This window comes from Vicia villosa, linkage group LG5 (assembly GCF_029867415.1).
Source record: "Vicia villosa cultivar HV-30 ecotype Madison, WI linkage group LG5, Vvil1.0, whole genome shotgun sequence".
In the NCBI taxonomy this organism is placed as follows: Eukaryota; Viridiplantae; Streptophyta; class Magnoliopsida; order Fabales; family Fabaceae; genus Vicia; species Vicia villosa.
The window spans coordinates 132,308,299-132,329,487 of NC_081184.1; the positions used below are offsets into that span (position 1 = coordinate 132,308,299).

Below are 21,189 nucleotides of genomic sequence, written 5' to 3' on the forward strand. Positions count from 1 at the left end.
GTCTGCAGTTTGTCTGTCAACTGACTGTTCGTGTACTGAAGCAGCAGTTAAAGTGAAAAATCAACCGTCAAAGTTAATTTTCTTTTTTTTTTTTGTTGTTATTTTTGTTTTTGTTTGGTGTGAAGCATGAAAATTTATTTACATGACTTGTTAGAAAACAGAAACATAATAAATAACTGATATTTACAGTATGTGGGCAAAATTACCGATAATAACCTGAAAATTATTTACTGCACAGAAATAGAAATATTTGACTGGCAGAAAACACAAAAAATATTATCTTAGTAATTAAGCAATATTATGACAAATAGTACAACATTTAATACTGACAGCATAAATATTACATACTATTGAACAGTACGACGAATAGACGGTACGTTTAAGAAAATAAGAAACACGGCAAACTTTAAAAATGACGGTTGATGAACCATGCTATGATCAATAACATGTAGAGGATTGGGAATGCAACTATTGCAGGTCCACACTTCTCAGGACTGTGTAGGCAGAAGAAAGTCATGATCACCGTAGCAATGGTGATGACTGTAAGAAACAGTGTCTCTATCCATTTTGCCATTCTTGCTAGGAAAGAAGAAAGAAAATGGATGATGAAGTAGAAATTTGAAAGAAGATTTAGAATTTGATGTGAGATTTTATGGAAGAATGAGAAGTATTTATAGAATGGAAAGAAGGAAAGAGACGTTGGGGAATGATGTGATTCCGTACAAATGGAAATTTTGAGTGGAAGTGAGATTTGAAAGAAAGTGTATGATATTGTTGGGAAAAGAGAGATGTGTAGAATAAAGTTGAGATTTGAATTGGAAAGAAGAGATTTGAAAAGATTTTGAAAATAATGGAATATAGTACAAAAGTTAGTGGGAAACCAAAAACAATTGTTACCAGTACAGTGTGAGTTTCCTGCTTTTGCGCCTGCAAAAAAGATTTAACCCTGCATGAACTGTGTTAGTACTATTTATCTGTAAAATAAATAAATAGTATTTGTGAAGTAAAGAACAGTATTTGGCGTTTGCGTAAGAATAAATTCCACTGTTAGCCAAGTTACTGTGTAAGAGAAATTCTGAAATTTAAGTACTTCATATGCTAGGATATTTGAAATAAAAATCCATGATTATATGAAACTCTTAATTTTCAGATTGGAGTTTTTCTTGAAAAAAGATGTGGGCAAATTTTGGGGTATAACATCGACCTTGACAAGGCATATTTTATGACCGAACCTTTCATCATGGCTTCCCAAGCAAAACAAGTTTTCTATGTTATCGACCCGTCAAATATATCGGGGAAATGGTCAACCGTTCTCCCAGGAAAACACATTCCTATTAGTGATGAAATTCTTGATATTCCGTCCACACCTTCTTACACAACACAAGTTCCTACCTCATATGATGAAGTTGATGGAGATGTTGTCCATGCTATTCAAATCGATTATAAAGAAGGCAATTGAGAAAATTAACAAGTACATAATTTATTATTTATTCATAATATATTCATGTATCTTATATTTTCCAAGTATTTTTACTAACAAGTATAATTATTTGAAATTGTAGGTCTTTAGAGTCAAGACACCAAGAGACAAGACACCAAAAACACCAAGTTACAATTATGTGATGTTATGTAATGCGTAAACTGTAGATTGTTTGTTCTAGTACAATTGAATGAGATACAATTATGTGATATTATAAATATGATTCTATTAACATTATTCATATAACTTTATCACAAATGTGAGTTTTATTTTCTACAATGATATGGTGAACAATAACGCATGAGCCCGCATTGTTATATATCTTTCCCAACCGTTATTAATTGGGTTTTCCGAAGTGGTGTTTTCATCCAAAATTATTGGGAAAGTGTGAGGCGAGTATAGTCACAATTCTTTGGCGAAAGACAAGTCTTCAGACAGTGAGCTCTACAACAATGTCCTATTACTTGAAGAGGAAGAGGCCTATGCCCAATCACTCCTTTTTCATCCACCATAGAAATGAACCAAACTCGTTTTAATTATAGAATTTTGATTTGGAAGACAAGTACTCTAACATTGAGCCAGACGATAATGTCCAAGTACTCGAAGAAAGAAGAGGCATACGCACAATCATTTCCTTTTTCATTCCATTTATTTGAGAAAAGTATTTTGAAAAGACGACTTGACGTTGGATCAAGTGTTTGATTATGAAATTATTTGAATAAACGGAGAAAAGGTACTTGACGTTTGATCAAGCACTTGCATTTGATTAAATTTGATTGGAAAGTATCTCGGTGCTGGATCAAACATTTTTATCTTGAAAGAAAATTTTAGAGGTCAAGTTGTTGATTAACTTAATTAAGCATACAAACCTAAAAGAATCAAAACAAAGTAGTGCGAGGAGTTACAATCAAGGGATGGTGGTACACTTGACAATGGGGATAAAATGAAGCACATAGTAACTAAACAAATGGATGATGGTTAAGTATCAAAATTAATCGATTAAAATTATTAAAATTAATTAATTAGGTTAATTTAAATTAATTATCAAGAATAATCAATTGAAAATTAATTCAATGTTTAATCAACAAAATTTTAATAACTAAAAAAAGATTAATGATTTATCGAAATAAAATAGTAACTAGAAAGGGAGGGGTGCGAATTGAAATGAAGGGTTACAAAAAAGAATTGAATAAAGCTCATGCAAACTAAGGGCCCGTTTGTTTTGGCTTTTTTTTAAAAAATGATTTTTATAGTGTTACTAAATTTTGTGAAAAAAATTTTTACAAAGAAATTTTTTATAAAAGTTTCAAATGAAAAATTTGTTTGAATAGTTATTCTTAAAATGTGATTTTAGGTATTTCATCTATTTATGGGAAAAATTTTAGATATCAAAATTTCAAAAAGTCACTTAATTTTGAAGCTATTTCAAATAGATTTTCATAAAAATTATTTTTGAAATACAACTATTTGAAAAAATTATGATTTTGACTAAGTTTTGGTCTTCAATTATGTATGTTTATGTTATAAGATGTCAAAATTAGTGTTTCATTTTAGAAAAAACGAATATAAAAAAACTTGTAATATTTTGAGAAACGATTTTAGAAAATCTATTTTAAAAAATATAAAGAAAAAATCCATTTTTTTAAAGCTGAAACAAACTGGCCCTAAGCCCAAGTTACCAAAACATTAACCCTAATTTGGAAGATCATAAAATCTTAAAAGAAAAAAATGGCTAATAAAAAATAAATAAAAGCATTAACCCTTTATAAAATGTAAATGTAAGGTTGAGATGCTATGTAATGAGATGAACTTAATTTTGTTTTGTGTTTGTTTTTAATTTGAATATAATGTTTGTTATGAAATTTTGAATTTATAATGAAAATTGTGTGAATTGTGAAATTTGTCTACTGCAAGCAAAACATGAATGGTTGTGGAGTGTAATGTGGTACCAACAAATGCAAAAACTCATGGCTCAAAAATGGCGCTAAAAGATGGCTTGAGTAAAATAGTTAAAACAATGGCTTCAAAATATCTTGTAAAGTAACTTGAAATATGGTTTACAAACTTGACAAGAAATAGCATAAAAATGGCTTAAAAAGTGACTTGAGGATGTCTTGAAAAAATGGCTTTTGAAAAAAGAATTTTTGCTAATATTTTTTAAATTGAATTTCAAAATTCAACTAAAATCAAATGGCTAACCAAATTCAAATTGAATAAAGAAATTCAAAACAAGGTTGACATTGGCTTTGTGGCCTTGCATTTACCTTCTTTATTTTTAATGTCAAATGACCAAAATGATGTTATGCATTAGATGAATGTAAAGGGTAAGGGGCAAAAAGAGAGATATGACAGGTGCCCCTAATTAAATATATTTAATCAAAGTATATGAAGAAAGTCATTCTTTGTATAGTCGCAGTGAGAGAAAATTAAATATTTTAGTAGTCAATTTTTGTCCTTTGATGCAATGTCATGCTATGCTATGAATGAACTATTTTTTTCCTTTTTTACTGGGGTATGATATGAGAAAAAGACTTTGTGGAAATTATAGTAAATACTCTTAATAGAAATTTTATTGAGGATTGAATGAGGTAGAAAGACTTGTTGGGGAAAACAAGATATTTCTAGAGATCTGTCTGAATGACAAGAAATATCCAACGAAACTTAGAATAAGAGGGACATACCTTAGAAAGATATGATGGATATGCTAGACAAGCATTAGACGCAAAAGAGAAACCCACTCTAGAAAATGCATCAGAAACATCTAGAAAAGAATTACATGTGGAATTAGACCAAATCTAAAGATACGTCAAAGACATTTAGGAAAGTATTGAATGGTTACATCATTGGAGATTACATTAAGAACATCGAGAAAAGCATTGAATAAAAAGGAACAATATGAAGATACATCAATGACTTTCAAAAAAGTATTGAATGTAACAACTTTGGAAAAACACATAAAAAACCTCCAGAAAAGCATTGGATGAACAAGAAACACATCAAGAGATACATCAAAATAATTCAGAAAAGCATTGAATGTAATAACTTTGAAAAATACATTAGAAACATCAAAAAAAGCATTGGATGGTAAAGATACCGATCTAAAGATACATCAGGGACATTAAGGAAATAATTGAATGTAATAACCTCTGAAAAATACATTAGAAACACCAAGAAAAGAATTGCATGAATAGGGAATCCAAACTAAAGATACATCAGAGACATTCAGAAAAGCATTGAATGTATCAAACTCTGGGAAATGCATTAGAAACATCCATAAAAGCCATGGAAGGACAAGAAACAATATGAAGATACATCAGAGACATTCGGAAAAGCATTGAATGCAATTTTTTTGGAAAATACATTAGAAGCATCTAGAAAAGTATCGGATGGAAAAGGAGTCCAAACTTTGGGGAAACATTAACATCTAGAAAGGAAAAAAAAGGAAAAAGTTAAGACACAGTGATATTCTTTAACCACAGTGGCTTTATTATATTATCCATTAAAAGACTAATTATCTATAACACCCTGATGCAGTGGCATTGGTTATTGTGAAACTACTTTCATAACACCCGGTGTAGATGCTCTTAATAGCCACTAATCTAATCACTAGCCACCATCAATTTGACCACTACAAATTATCATTGTCATCGTTGTTGACCACCACTCTTATTATTAGTTTTAACCATTCATTCACTCATCCATTTCCGATCATCAATATAACCATCATTAACCATGATTGAGCTCATTGACAATCACCACCTTACCATCACTTCGAATATAAAAAACCATCACTTGACCATTGTTGATCACCGTATTATCCACCTTTGATTACTAATTCAACCACTATCGACTACCACTTTCACTATATTTTTTACAACTACCACTATGTTTAGTTTCAGTTACCTCTCTACTAACCAATAACTGACAACCACCACTTTCTACTATTATTATTATTATTATTATTATTATTATTATTATTATTATTATTATTATGAGGAAGGTTATATTTACTCTAGGAGTAAGTTATTATAACTTACTCCAAATCTAGACCATTGATTCTTCTCAATCTAATGGTTAAAAATAATAAGTAATAGTTTTCTCTCTCCACATTTAATTACTTATTATTTTTAACCACTAGATTGAGAAGAATCAATGGTCTAGATTTGGAGTAAGTTATAATAACTTACTCCTGCAGTAAATATAACCCTCCTCTATTATTATTATTATTATTATTATTATTATTATTATTATTATTATTATTATTATTATTATTATTATTATTATTATTATTTTTTGATAAATTCAACCACTAATCTTTAAATTACTATTAAATAAATACTATATATTTATAATATATATTTAAAATTTTCAAATTAACTTTAATTTTTAAAATTTTAAAATTGAAACTATTTATAACTTTTAAAATTTTAAAACAGAAAGTAGAAAATCAGTCTCATTTGTGCCTAAAATAAAGACTATTTTGTTCATCGACAAAAGATAGTTTAAGAATTTGAAAATAATCTGTAACAAAAAGTTGAGAATAACCTTATATTTGAGAATTGATATTTTTTCTTTGAATTTGAATATATACTATTTAGGAAACAACCGTTAAGAAAAATAAGGAATATATTTCGGGTGGAAATATAATTTTTGAACAAATAAAATTCCTTCAAAGCTCACTTATAAATTATAAATTACAAAGTGAAAGGCCATTGTTTTACTAAAACCCCATTCATTCACCCAAAAAAAATTTCATTGATTTAAATCTCTTTATTCACTAATAGAATATGGCTTCGGAATTAGTATTAGAATTTTTTATGTTTTTGCCATTAATCTTATTATTTCTATGTCTAATGTGTGATGTATGTGTAGAAAAAGATTTAAACAGGACACTCGCGGAAGAATTCAGGCGAAATCAATCTGAAATTTTAAGAAATCAAAATACTCGATCTAGCATGAATCATGAAAGACAAGAAGTCAGAATTCTCATAAGGAATCAACATGAAATTATAAGAAATCAAAATGCTCGAGCTAGCATGAATCATGATAGACGAGGAGCCGGAGTTGAAGTTTCGTTTAATAGAAGAGCAGAGAATGATAGACGTGTGATAAAAGAGCTTCCAGTCCTTAAAACTTTTAAAGGAGATGATGGAACTGCGAACTGTCCGATTTGCATGGAAGAATTTAAAAAAGGAGAGTTGATTCAACCTTTTGGTTTGTGTGCTCATGAATTTCATTCATCATGTCTCAATTCTTGGTTACATGGAGGGAAAACAACTTGTCCAATTTGTCGCCAAGATTTGTTAAGTAATGTATGAATTGATGGATCAATGTTATGGAAATTAAGTTAATTTATTGTGTTTTTGCTATTTTCTTACCCTAATCAAATGTGCGCTTTAGCCTAAACTACAGAAAGGTCTTACCCTATTTTCAATTATTATGGTTTATAAGTAGACCTACTTTGTATAGTATCATATTTGTATTTGTGCTAGAGTTTGTTACTAGATCCCTTATCTTATGGCATTTATATAGCCTAAGGTTAGTCAATGATATGAAAAAGGAATTGGAAAATAAGTTAAATTTATTGAAACAAAAAGAAATTAGAAATTTTATAAAATTTGAACATTTTTTTTTAAAATTATTTATATAGAAAATTTAAAATCTGATTCAACACAATAATTGTTAATTATTAGCGGAAATTCAAACAAGAAACTTTATGAAATATATTCACAGGAGTTAAATTTTGTTATTAATATTATAAATGTTTTTAGATCATTTAGAATTGTAGATTTGAATGAAACCTGCACTTGCAGGAGTTGTATCATGTATGAATGGAGCGAATTTATACAAAGCATTATATGCAAGATACATAAGTGTGTTTCTGTTGATTAAAACTTTTTATGAGAAAAATGTTTCTGTTGATTAAAACTTTTTATGAGTAAAATTTAGAGAGGTAAAGGGAGATATCCTTAGAATTCATTATTTTAAAAATTACAAGACTTTTGAGATATTTAAATAGATTGAAAAACACTATTAAGCATACATTGGACTTGAATTTGTTCGGTTTAAATATTGACGGAAAGATACATTAGGAAAAACGTATAAACATTTTATATTTGTGTAATTCATATATTGAATGGGGATGACATTGAAAAAAACTTGAATAAAAAATAAAAGATATTCTTATAAACTTGAAACGATTATTTTTTGTAACTCATCTTATAATCTCTCTTGAAATATAGTGGATCCATGAGATGTTGCTCCTCTTGAATATATTAATTTAATTGAACCAGAATAAATACATTATAGGTGTGTCCTAGTCAACTTTATTTTCTTCTTCTTTGGATATGCTTACATAGTGAGACATTAATTATTATTATTTTTGAAATATCTTATTTTGATTTTTATTGTGTTTTGTTCCATATACTAGAGTTATTTTAACAACAAGTGGTTTGAGAGTTATTGCTTGGAAGTCTCTGGTCAAATTATTCTTTATATATATATATATATATATATATATATATATATATATATATATATATATATATATATATATATATATATATATATATATATATATATATATATATATATATATATATATATATATATATATATATATATATATATATATATATATATATATATATATATTTTGTTTTTGTGTAAGCAAGAATTAATAAAAGAGAGAACTAAGGGTTCTCCAACCTTGATACACAATCCGGAATAAATCCGACAAAACGAAATTACAAACCAATTACAATTACGACATAAAAGACAAAGGGTCTTTGCTAAAATCGTAAAAGCTACAATTGGGATAAGCAATATCGCCGAACGCCGACCACCTCCATACCAAAATTTTGATATTCCACACAATATTGTTAATATTCCAAGAGTCATTCCTAAAGCACAAGCCATTCCTTGTCAACCAAATGATCCAACAAGTAGCAAGCCACAACACCCCCAATTTGCCACCTTTGATATTTTTTACATGGCCCATGGAAAACCATTCCACAAAAAACGGAATACAATCTTCCCCTTTCCAACCCGGTAAATCCACCCACAAAGCAATTTCATTCCAAACAACCTTACTAACATCACAATTGAAGAATAAATGGTCTCTATTTTCCAATTGCCTATCACAAAAAAAACAATTCAAATTAGAAGAAGAGAACTTAATACCTCTATACATTAAAAGGTCCTTAGTGGGAAGTCTATTCACAAAAAGCCTCCAAGCAAAAGCTTTGATCTTGAAAGGGACCTCCATCTTCCACACTTTTTCCAAAACCACATCATTCCTATTTTGAGGACCAAAAGGAGTGCGCAAAATAGTATACCGATGGTAACATGAAGCTACCGAAAACCCTTTAACCGTATCAAGAAGCCAAGCAACGGTATCCTTCTCGTCATGTAAACCACCGTGTGACTCCAAAAGAGCATGTAAATCTAAAAGCTTGACAAGTAAACCCGCTTCCAACGCCGCTCCCTCCGGTATTCCAAGATCTCCCCACCTCCACTCCCCCTCCCACCACCCACCCATCGCCGCTACGAACACTTTCTTCAACGAAGACAACCCATAAAGCTCCGGAAAAGCCTCCATCAAACAAACATTATTTAACCAACAAGCTTCCCAAAATGGTGTAGAAAAACCATTTCCAACATAAAAAAGACAATTTGAAATAAAAGGGTCTTTTTCAAAAGGTGAGAGAAAACCCACCTTTAACAAGTCTTGCCACCAAAAAGAGAAAGAAGAAAGATTTGAAACCTCACCTCCACAAATAACATGCATGCTTAGATCGCTATACCGGGCCTTCAAAATCTCATACCACAAACACCCACCCCCTTGAACTATCCTCCATCTCCACTTGTTAAGAAGAGCCAAATTAAAGTCATTAATATCCTTAATTGCCAAACCTCCATATAAGTATGGTAACGTCACAATTTTCCAACTCACCCAATGAATGTTGCGCTTTTCCTCCACTCCCCCCCCATAAGAAATTACTTTGCAACTTAGTGAATTCTCGAACCACTTTAACCGGCATCTTATAGAACGACATGGTGAAAATAGTTAGAGAACTCAAAATAGACTTCAAAAGCGTGATTCTACCTCCAAGGTTGAGAAACCTATTCTTCCACCCCGCAACCGCTTTCTCAACTTTACCAAAAGAGGTAACCAAGTAGCTTCCTTCCTAGGATTAAAACCAATTGGGATACCGAGAAAATAGAAATTACTATCTTCAATCTTACAAGAGAGGTAATACGATGCGGCTTCCAAAAAGAATGGTGACACATTAATCCCAATTAATTTACTTTTGTGGAAATTAATACCAAGACCCGAAACTAACTCAAAAGCCCTTAAAACAATCTTTAGAGCCTTAACATGCTTCCAAGAACCTTCATCGATCAATAGCGTGTCATCCGCAAATTGAAGGATGTCCACCTTACAACTCCGCCTAACCACTAGATTCTCATACTCACCAATAGAGATGGATCTATGAACCAACCTAGTAAGAGCTTCCGCCACAATAACAAAAAGAAATGGCGATAAAGGATCACCTTGTCTCAAACCTCTTTTGACAACAAATTCCCTCGTAGGACTTCCATTAACCACCACCGACATGTCACTTTTAAAAACCAACAATTCCATCCATTTACGCCATTTAATACCAAAGCCCATTTTAACCAACAAGAAACGTAAGAAATTCCAAGAAACCTTATCGTAAGCTTTTTCAAAATCTACTTTAAAAAGAAGACAAGAAGTACCTTCTTTCCTAGCGAAGTCAACCACTTCATTTGCCACCACAACTCCATCGAGTAATTGCCTTCCCGGAACGAAAGCGCTTTGACACTTGGAAATAATGGAGTTTAACACAAGTTTCAATCTCCCCGCCAACAACTTAGCCACCAATTTGTACATGCAACCCACCAAGCAAATGGGTCTATAATCATCCAATCCTAAAGGATTAGTTGATTTCGGGACCAAAGCCAAGAAGGAGGACGTAACCGCTTTGGACAATTCACCGCCAACATAAAAGTGATCCAAGAATCTCATAAAATCATCTTTTAAAAAAGACCAACACCTCTTTATAAAAAGAAAAGAGAAACCGTCCGGACCCGGACTTTTGGATGCTCCACACTCCGAAATCGCCTCCAAAACCTCCTCTTCGAAAAACGGTCTCTCAAGCCTCACCTTATCAACATTACTAAGGCTCTCAAAATGGATCCCTTCTAATGAAGGAGAAACCCCTTCCCCATCCGTAAATTTGCTCGTGAAGTGACGCGCCACCTCCTCCTTAACTTCTTCAACCGATTCCAAAAGACCCCCCGAAGAAGTGATAGGACCAATGTGATTGAATCTCCTCTTTTCTCTCATGACTTTGTGGAAGAAACCGCTATTAGAATCACCTTCCTTGAGCCACTTCAAACGAGCTTTTTGAACTAGCATATTCTCTTTAATCCTCAAATTTGACCAAAACCGACTAGTAGCCTCCTTCCTATCCTTTAAAGCCTCCTCATGAAGATCACTCCCACCCACTTCCAATCTATCATCACCCAAATTAATATCTCTAGCCCCTTCTTCTACATCTAATTCAATTCTACCAAAAACTTCATAATTCCACCATCTAAGCCTTCCTTTAAGGAGACGAAGCTTTTCCTTCAACACAAAATCACCTCTCCCATACACCTTTAAGTCCTTCCACTCCTTTTCCACAAATGGAAAGAAAGAATCAAAAGTAAACCATTCGTTGTTGAATTTAAACGGTTTAGGACCCCAATCATTTTTATCCACTTCCAACAAAATTGGACAATGGTCGGATAAGTCACGATCCCCCACTAATTGGCCTACCACCCCCCAATCATTCACCACATCTTCCGAAACAAGAAACCTATCAATTCTACTCATAGATTTGCCATCTCCGCTATACCAAGTAAAATTTTTACCTTTACTCGGAACATCCACCAACAAACTATCTTCAATGAAGGCCGCAAACTCATTCAACTCGACATTATTATAAGCTCCACCTCTATATATATATATATATATATATATATATATATATATATATATATATATATATATATATATATATATATATATATATATATATATATATATATATATATATATATATATATATATATAGTTTAGCTGATTTATGTTAGAAGGAAAAAAAATTATTTATTGTTTTGATTGATACAAAGATTATACTTTAATTGATTTGATTCTCTATTGATCGTAAAAGTAGTTTGCAGATATGTCGTCTAAAGCATTGATTTAAATCTTCTTATAAATAACTATCTAAAACATTTAGAGAAATACATGCAGACATATTAGGTTCATTTAAAAAAATTTGTAAAAGAAACTTATTTCAAACCTTGAAAAGGAGATTTGTGATCTTACTAGTACCATAGATTTCTTAAAGGAAGAATATGCATATCTCGTTATTGAGAAATTGTCTGTTTATAATATTTTAGTTGAAAAGGTAGTAAAGATGGAATGTGACACTTGTTCAATTTTAAAACTTGAAAATGAAAATCTTAAAAGGTAATTGGCTACAAGCTATTTCTCTATCTAACATTGTTTTTACTTCTCCAAGCGAAAGAGGAATCAATTTTTTTTTATTTATAAAAAAATCTTGCTTTGCTAGAATAGATAGAAATAATATTTTATATAAAGCAACATGTCATTATATGGTGATAAAGGTTACATTAGATATTTTTGCCATGTTAGGAATGCCAAACTTTCTAAGAGTACAATGGCTTGGATACATAAGTATTTTTAAACTATCCCCATGAACCACTAGCTGGGTACCTAAATTACTTGTTTGATTTTTTGTAGAATTATCATGCCTTCACAAAAAGGTTGTGGTTCCTAGATAGCAGGTGTTCAAGACACATGAAGAGCGAAGCTTTGATGTTTATCAAGTTCGATCACAAAGAAAGCGGCGTCTCTTATGGAGACAACACGAAAAGTAAAATATTATGAGAAATCTCTCCACAAATTTTATATTGTGAGAGATCCCTCCACAAATACCATAAAATTGGATGATGTGTCAATGTATGGTACTAAATATTTAGTTACTAAGAATGAAGATTTTGACTATGGAATAGATGTTTAGGACATGTACATTTGACTTAATAAATAAGATAACATCCAAAAATATAGTAGTTGGTCTTCAAATATAAAAGTTTTCAAAAGATGAACTTTGTGATGCTTACCAAATGGGAAAGCAAACGAGAATTTTCTTTAAATCGAAAAGACATTAATTCCACTTCAAAACCTCTTGAGCCTATCCGTCTGGATTTATTTGTCCCTTCGAGGGCAAGAAGTCCATGCGGTAGCTACTACGGGTTTGTTATTGTGGACGACTATTCTAGATTCACTTGGACGCTCTTCTTATCCAGTAAGGATGTTACCTTTAGAGCTTATTTTAGGTTTTTTAAGCTTGTTCAAAATCTTTACGATTTTAAAATTGTCACTCTCCGTAGTGATCATGATTGTAAGTTTTTAAAACATCAATTTGAAAACTTTTATAACGAAAATAAGATTAATCATAATTTCTCATGTCCGAGACCTCCACAACAAAATGATGTTGTTGAACGCAACAATCGTATTTTAGAAGAATTGTCTCAAACATTAATAAGAGAAATGAGTCCGCATAAGTAATTTTATAAATACGATGGCAATTCGACCTATCCTAGATAAGACACCATATGAGTTACTTAAAGCCAGGAAATCTGATATTTCCTATTTTTTCTTTTTCGGTTTCAAATGCTTTATTTTAAATAACTAAAATGACAATCCTGGTAAATTTGATGTAAACTTTAATGAAGGTATTTTTCTATGGTACTAATCATCGAGTAAAGCATATAGAGTTTACAACCATAGAACATCATTAGTAAAAAGGTTCATTCATGTAGCATCCAAAGCCTCATCCTCAAAAATATTCAAGTGAAGTTCTTATACGATTGACAAAATGAATCAAAGCTTTAGAGTGTGAAAGAGAGAAAGTGTGAAAGCTTACATATTCATGTCTAGTTGTGTGATCAATATTTTCTAAAAACATAAGGGTATTCTCATATAGTAGTATGAACTACTATATATCAATTACGCCTTTTATTATAATTTTTTACCAGTACCAACCACCACTTGATCATAACCAACCACCAATATACTAATGGTCTATCGACAACTAACACTTTCAATTATTATTAAAATTATATTGTTGTTAATTTGATTAATTTTACTATTATTTTTTAAATTACTATTAAATGTATATTACACGAGAAAAAGGAATGTGCACTCACAATAATTTTCTTTACACTGTTAACCAACGAGAGACGTGTATCTCGTCAAATCATGTTTTCTTTTTATTTTTAAAATACTGATATAACATGGTAAATTTAAAGATTTTAATTGGTTGTATGTGCAATATTGTTTTACACTCTCTGTGCACTACCCTTAAACTCATATTACATATTGTAATAATTATTTTAATATTTAAAATTAATTTTGAGTTTTAAAAACTTAAAAATTGGAACTGCTTTTATTTTTTAAAAATTTAAAAGAAAGTATAAAATCACTCTCCCATTGGTACCTAAAATAACAAGTACTTTTTTATAAGCAAGGGGCCACTTGGAATTAAAGATAAGCACTAGAGGTGTTCACCCTTATACAACCAAGAAAATCAAGAAAAAAACCAACCAACAAACACAAGCCAAGAACTACAAAACTACTCCCAGTCTCATCATATATATTCACAGTCTCATCATATATGTTTCATTCACGTACATCATATCTACAACACATCAACAATCCATATCAAATGAATTCAACTTCACAAACTATGCATCCACACATCATAACAATGAATCGAATGCAACTCGGTATACAAACTCGAATGCGACTCATACTATGCATATGCATGTGGTACCAATCGGAGCTTCAGCCCCGTCACTAATTGCCATTTGGTCCGTCATGTTTGCCATAGTTTTCAAGCCGTCACAGAGTATGCATATGAAATGTAACTCGACAAACAAGACAACACAACATACTCATGAAAATCACATATCGTCACGAGGCATAAGCCTATATCACAATCACATTACCATTTATTCGAGGTAATTCACGTCACTATAATATTTCATCTTCACTTAGTCACAAAATCATCCTCACAAATATATACAACATCACGTATTCACAAAATCGTCACAAATATACAATTCGCATATCATCAAGATCATTACAATTATCATCATGTTTCGGCACATCGACACAATTACTCAATTTCACATATTAACACAGTCATCACAATTATCATCATAATCTACTAAACTAACGACAATTAGCTAGGATTCATACCATAAGGTTAATCACATAACAATGCACAATAATAATCATATTGACAATCACAACATTACTCGCAACAAAGACATCCAAATCGAAATCACAATTTTTGGTCAATTCTCAAAATAATCTCAATATGCCAATATGTCAAGTAAATCAAATCAACTTTTAATCATCAACTAAATCAAGTAGAAATAATGTTAATTATCAAAACAACATCATTGGCATAACAATATATTATTCTCAACTTGAATATTCAACCAAAACACAAATACGGTCAATTTCTCAAAATACCGTAATTTATCGATAAACTGAATAATTGGTTCAAGTCCAAGTATATTCCAATCACATAGACTTATTGGAATTAATTCAACTAATAATTTAACTATCCAATTAATAATCAAACTATATTAATTTCAATTCAACTATTATATTTCTATTCCATTATTTTCCAATTCTACAACCAAAACTCATTATTTCACTATCAATGGTTTACCCACAACAAACACAACATTCTAATACACATAGATTATCAATTGCACACAACTTATCACATTTATATCATCACATTCCAACAAATCATCAAATACCCAAAATTGCAACATAGAAGAACATGTATATCAAAGTATAGAATCAAACCCACCATAACATACTATCATACAACCCTTTAGCATGAAAGAACCCCACCCTTACCTTGGCAAATATGGACTCTTTCACCATAGCTCTAAGCTTTTCTCCAAAATAAATCCTTCAAACATAATTTGGAGACACACCTAAAAACTAGTTCGGAAATCAGCTTATCAGACGAACTTAAAACCCTCAAAATTAAAATCGCTCCGGTCAGAACTTACCTCTACGAGTCAGGAACGTTGTGTCAAAACCACGCGACAAACCAACGGTTGGATTGATAGATTCATCCGTTTTGCTAAGGTGACTCAATGCTGAAACTTGCGGCGAAAATGTGGTTTCTTCTAGCTTTTCTCTTCCACCATTGTTCTCTTCCCTTTTGCCTCTTTTCTCTTCTTCCTATCTTTTTCCCCAAATGAAAATAGTAACCTCTAAAACCCTAACCTTCTCTTACTATCTCACTTATGTCAATTGGGCTTAACCCACCAATCCATCCATTATGTTTCTATCACTTAGGCCCATTTAGTTATATCTCTCTAATAACTCAATTAAGTCAAACAACACAAACACTCACATAATTAAATACTTAAATAATTATTATATCACATAAAAACTAAATAAATAAGCAATTATTAAAAACACCAAATAATATAATTACTAATATAATTATTAAAAATATTAATAAAAATCGGGATGTTACACTGACATTTGTTAGATACCCACAAATAACAGTTGTCTTTGGACCTTGAGCCTTTCAATAGCCCTTCTTGATCTTTACTGGAAACAACGCATTCTGATTTGTTGAAGCTCACATTCAGACCTTGATCACATAGTTGACTTATACTGTTCAAGTTTGTAGTTAATTCTTCTATCAGCATCACATCATCGAGGAAAGGGAAACTTGGACAAAACAGTTTTTGTATGACATTGATTTTACCTTTTGCTCAATCACCAAAAGTAATATAATTATTTAAGTAAGATTTTATCTCTTCTAGATAGTTCATTTCTCCAATCATGTGCCTAGAACATCATTATCAAAGTAAGAATCTTCTTTTGACGAAAATCTAAGAGATGTATTGACTATGAGACTTATGGTTGTTGCTTTGGGTTTCCACATTTTCCTTGCATGAACTTTCTTGCCAGATTTTCTATTAAGCCTTGGTTGACTATAGGAATGAGGATAATCATACAATTTATAGCAATATGGCCTTATTTGACCATATCTCCCACAATTATGACATCTGACAAAATATTTTGTATAGCTTCTATACTGAGGGTACATATGTCGAATCGGTTGTTGAGACATGTGGTCCACCATCAGGAACTCAATTTTTTTCTTAGGTTAGGAGTAACAAACTTCTTAGAGGAAATTTTGATCTTTTTGTTCATGGAGCTGTAGTCAACCCCTGTAGCCTTTATATTCCCTGACATCTTCCCAACTTCCAAGATTTCATCTAACATATATGAATCATTGTTCAATATTCGAACATATTTTGTCATATTTTCAAGTTTGGAATTTAACAAAGTTACTTCCTCTTCCAGACTTGTGATGGTTGAAACAAGTTTCTCTTTTTCTTGAAGGAGATCACTTATAGTTTTCTTCAGTTTCTCTCCTGCTATGAAAGCTTCCTCCAACTTGGTGTATAAGATTCTGTATATTGCAACTAAATATTCCTCAGTGATATCTTCATCACTAGACTCACTCCTAGATTCATACTTCCCAATAAAGACCATCACCTTGTTAGCAGTTTCTCCTTCACTCTCATCATTAGAATCAGACCAAGTTATTGATAATGCTTTTCTATTTCTTTAGAAAAGTAGGACATTCAACTTTAATGTGACGAAACCCTTAACTTTTGTAACATTGTGCTCCTTTTCCCTTTCTTACATTGTCTTCATCTTTGCTCTTGCGCTGGGAACCAATGTCTGACATGTTGTTTTGGACATTTGTCCTCCATTTTCTGTCAGCTTCTTCAAGGCTTTTTTGAACTTTCTTCCAACAAGAGCTATGACATATGATAAACTTTCTTCTCTTTCACCTTTATCTTCATCCTCTTTAGTGTTGGATAGAAATGAAATTCTCTTGTTCTTCTTTTTAGACCTATCATTTATAGACATCTCAAAGGTTTGTAGAGAACTAATGAGTTCATTAACTTTGATTTTTCTTAAGTCTTAGGCTTCTTCAATAGCTGCTACCTTCATATCAAACTTCTTACGTAGAGATCTGATAATTTTTTTTGGCCAGTTTTTCTTCAAACATCTTCTCTCTTAAGGAAAAGTAAGTGTTGGCAATGTCACGCAGTATGATGTTGAAGTCAGAGATGGACCCATCTTCTTTCATTCTCAGATTCTCAAACAATGTTGTGAGGAGCTTTAGCATTGACATACACACTTTAGATGTTCCTTCATGTGCAGTTTTGAGAATCTCTCATGTTTCTTTGGCTTCATTACATGTGTTGACCAATCTAAACATGTTATTGTCCACACAATTGAAAATAGCATTGAAAGCTTTGTCGTTTCCAAGAGCTTCATCATCTTTAACTTTTGACCAATCAACTTCAGGCTTTAAGATTGATGTTCTATCTTGAGAAGTAATCACATGATGTTTCAAACCTTTTACAACAACCTTCCATGTTTTGCTGGCCATTGATTTAAGAAAAGTAACCATTTTAGCTTTCCAATAATCATAGTTGGTGTCATCCAAGACATGTAGGCTATTGACTAACCCTCCATCCTTAGTTTGTTCATTTGAACATAAAATATCTTCCTTAGAGCTCACCCAAACAGAACAGGGTACCTGCTCTGATGCCAATTGAAATTATATTCTCAAGGAGACAGATGTTGGACACAATGTCTAAGATAATTTTGTACAAATTAATGAATTTTTTTACAGCAACAATGAAGTAAAAAAATGAAATAAAGAACACAAGATATTTGGTAACCTTGTTTGGTGCAACCTCAACTATGTCTAGGGGGATTCAAACCCAAAAAAGAAAGAAAAGGAAAGCCACTCTCAGTAGAATTAGTACAAAATGTCTTAGATTAAAAATCATTGTTCAATGCCCCTCTTCTTAATTCTACCCATGTGTTTCTATTTAGGACTCCTCCTAAATATGAGAACCCTTTTCACTTTTTCTCAATCACTAGCCTTAGTGATCAATATGATAAGAAATTTCAAGAATGTTGAATTACAACTGAACTAACAAACCAAACTATATGCCTTAAGATATGAATGCAAGCGCTAGAATGGTGTACAAACAATAACACAAACAAAGGACTAAAAATAGAAACCCTAACACAAAGATATGCAACTCTTGCACACCCTTCAAACGTTAGGTTTGAGTCTCTTTTAATAACAATACAACTTCTGGGCTTTTATTCAATGGGCATAAGAGTATATCACATCTAGATTTGTAGAAAGTGCTTTTTTTTTGTTTTCCCAAAAGGCTCCAAAAAGATTTGATTTATTTTTCTTCAAATTTAAATCTCCAATTAAATTGATTTAATCTTATTCAATCTTATCAAATAAATATAAATAACACATTGTTAAAAGATAGCAACAAATCTCGTTGCACACATCCATAAAATACGCTCTGAATAACAACAACATTGACCTGCTCACAAGGGCCAGATGTTGCACACACGCTGGAACATCGTGTCCCACATGCGTCCTTTATTCACCAAAATATCTTGTACACTCCATATTATTTTGGATAATGCAACCAATCAATTGGAATAACATCAATTTTACAAAAAAAAAAATCTCAGGATTCAGAATTGTCTTGTTCACTGTTGGACAAGCTAATGAGATTATAAGCACTTGAAACTATGAATATACCAGACTTTATACGTCTCCTCATGCCGACCTCTTCACCATAACATCACTTGGAAGGATATAATGCTAACAGCTTATTTAAGATATCTTGAGGGAAAAATATTCCTGATGTAGTCCAGATTCCAACCTCCTATCTCAATAGTCAAATCGCCAACTTTCTCAATTTGATGTGTATCAATTAAAAGAAATCCCCAACTTTTCAAGAATGAGCCCTGGATGGACCCAATTATCCTTCCACACATTAATTCTATCCCTATTTCCTATACTCCAGTAAGCCATGTCAATCAAGATAGGTCAGATGTTTACAATATTTTTCCAAAGGCTCGAATCATAGGCTTTGACTTCCACTTTTGAGAAAGAATTATGACCTTTATCATATTTCCCCTAAAACCTTGGCTTGTCCTCACACTTCATTTTCCATCCTAGATTAAGCATACAAGTATTGTTCATATCAATTAAGTTCATCATTCTGTCGCCTCGGTTTTTTGTGGGATGCGAACTGACTCTTCTTTTATTTTTTGAGTTGTGAAAATCAGAGAGTCGCCACCGACTTTTATTTTATCCAATTAAGGAAAGGTTTATAAAAGAAACAGAAAAAGACCTTAAAGAGATTTTGGGTTCGGGGGTAAGTTATACAAAGGGAAGGTGTTAGCACCCTTTGTATCCATGGTTATCCATGGGCTCTTAATTGCTTAGCTCACTTGTTTGAATTGTTTGTTTTGCTTGAAATGCTTGTATGTGGTTTTAAATATTTTGTAAAGAGTTAACTTTGTAATGATCCTTGTGCGGATGTATACAAAGTATTTATCTTTCGAAAGATATTTTGATGGTTTGAAAAAGATTTTTAACTTCGTAATGATCCTTGTTTGGATATATACAAAGTGTAGTCTTTTGAAAGTTTGTTTTAAAAAAACAGTGATATGTGAGAACTTTTGTTGTTTTTGATTGAGCAAGCAATTAGGAGGTATATCCTAAGTTTATAAGGTTCTTTCCTATTCCTTTAGAAAATTTTCCTTGACTGGATATAGACAGAAATTTGAATTGTATTTGAAACAGTAAGATTTGATTTTGAAAAGAGTAACAGAGGGATTACCCTAAGAGGTGCAAGTGTGATTGTGTCTTGTTTTCAGATATATTTTGTCTTGAGATTAGTGATCTAATGCGTCAGTTATTATTCTTGACATACACAGTTTTATATGTACAGAAATTAAAGTGCGGGAATGTAAAATGCGGAAAGTAAATCTACGCTATTACATCGATTGTGTGAGAAATGTAAACTACACTATTTACATGAATTTGACAACCTATACACTTATCTATGAATTTAAATTGCAATAAGATAAAGGGAACATATTTTTGGATTTTTTTTGATGGTGTTAATTTAATTAAAAGGTTAAGAATTTGAAATAAAATTTGACCCTAAAAAAAATTAAGTCTAAAATATGTCCAAATTGTTTGTTAATTAATTTTAAAATGAAATTAATTTTTTTGTGATTTTTGAAATTGTTTTTGAAATTATTAAATTAATTAACATATAATTAGACAAATAATTATACACATAAATTAAACTTAAGGATAAAAATAATCTAAATATGTACAAAATTAGTTTATAATATATAAACTTAATTCAATAACAAGAAAATATTTTTTTATGATTTTTTTGATAGGTTAGAAATAATTAAAAGGGAAATATATGAATATATATTGATTAACTAAACAAAATATTTTAATTATTAAGAAAAATAAAATATTTTTGTGTAAAAATTAATACAATATTTTATCAACCTAAAAATATTTTTTGCATAAATTTTTTATTTTTAAAACTATTTTAAAATAATTTTACAAAGAAAATTAAATAAAATAGAAAATATTTAAATCTGTGATCCTATGTGTTTGATC

At 31.2% G+C, this 21,189-nt stretch overlaps 1 protein-coding gene across 1 annotated transcript; it reads right to left on the minus strand.

Annotated features, from left to right (window-relative positions):
- Positions 1-8,243: 8,243 nt before the first annotated feature.
- On the minus strand, positions 8,244-17,573 carry LOC131605467 (uncharacterized). Its single transcript, XM_058877816.1, has 5 exons — positions 17,344-17,573; positions 16,986-17,262; positions 9,642-11,183; positions 9,483-9,522; positions 8,244-9,394 (listed from the first exon to the last, which is right to left on the minus strand). The coding sequence occupies exons 1-5, from the start codon at positions 17,571-17,573 to the stop codon at positions 8,244-8,246; spliced, it is 3,240 nt and encodes a 1,079-aa protein (XP_058733799.1).
- Positions 17,574-21,189: the final 3,616 nt, after the last annotated feature.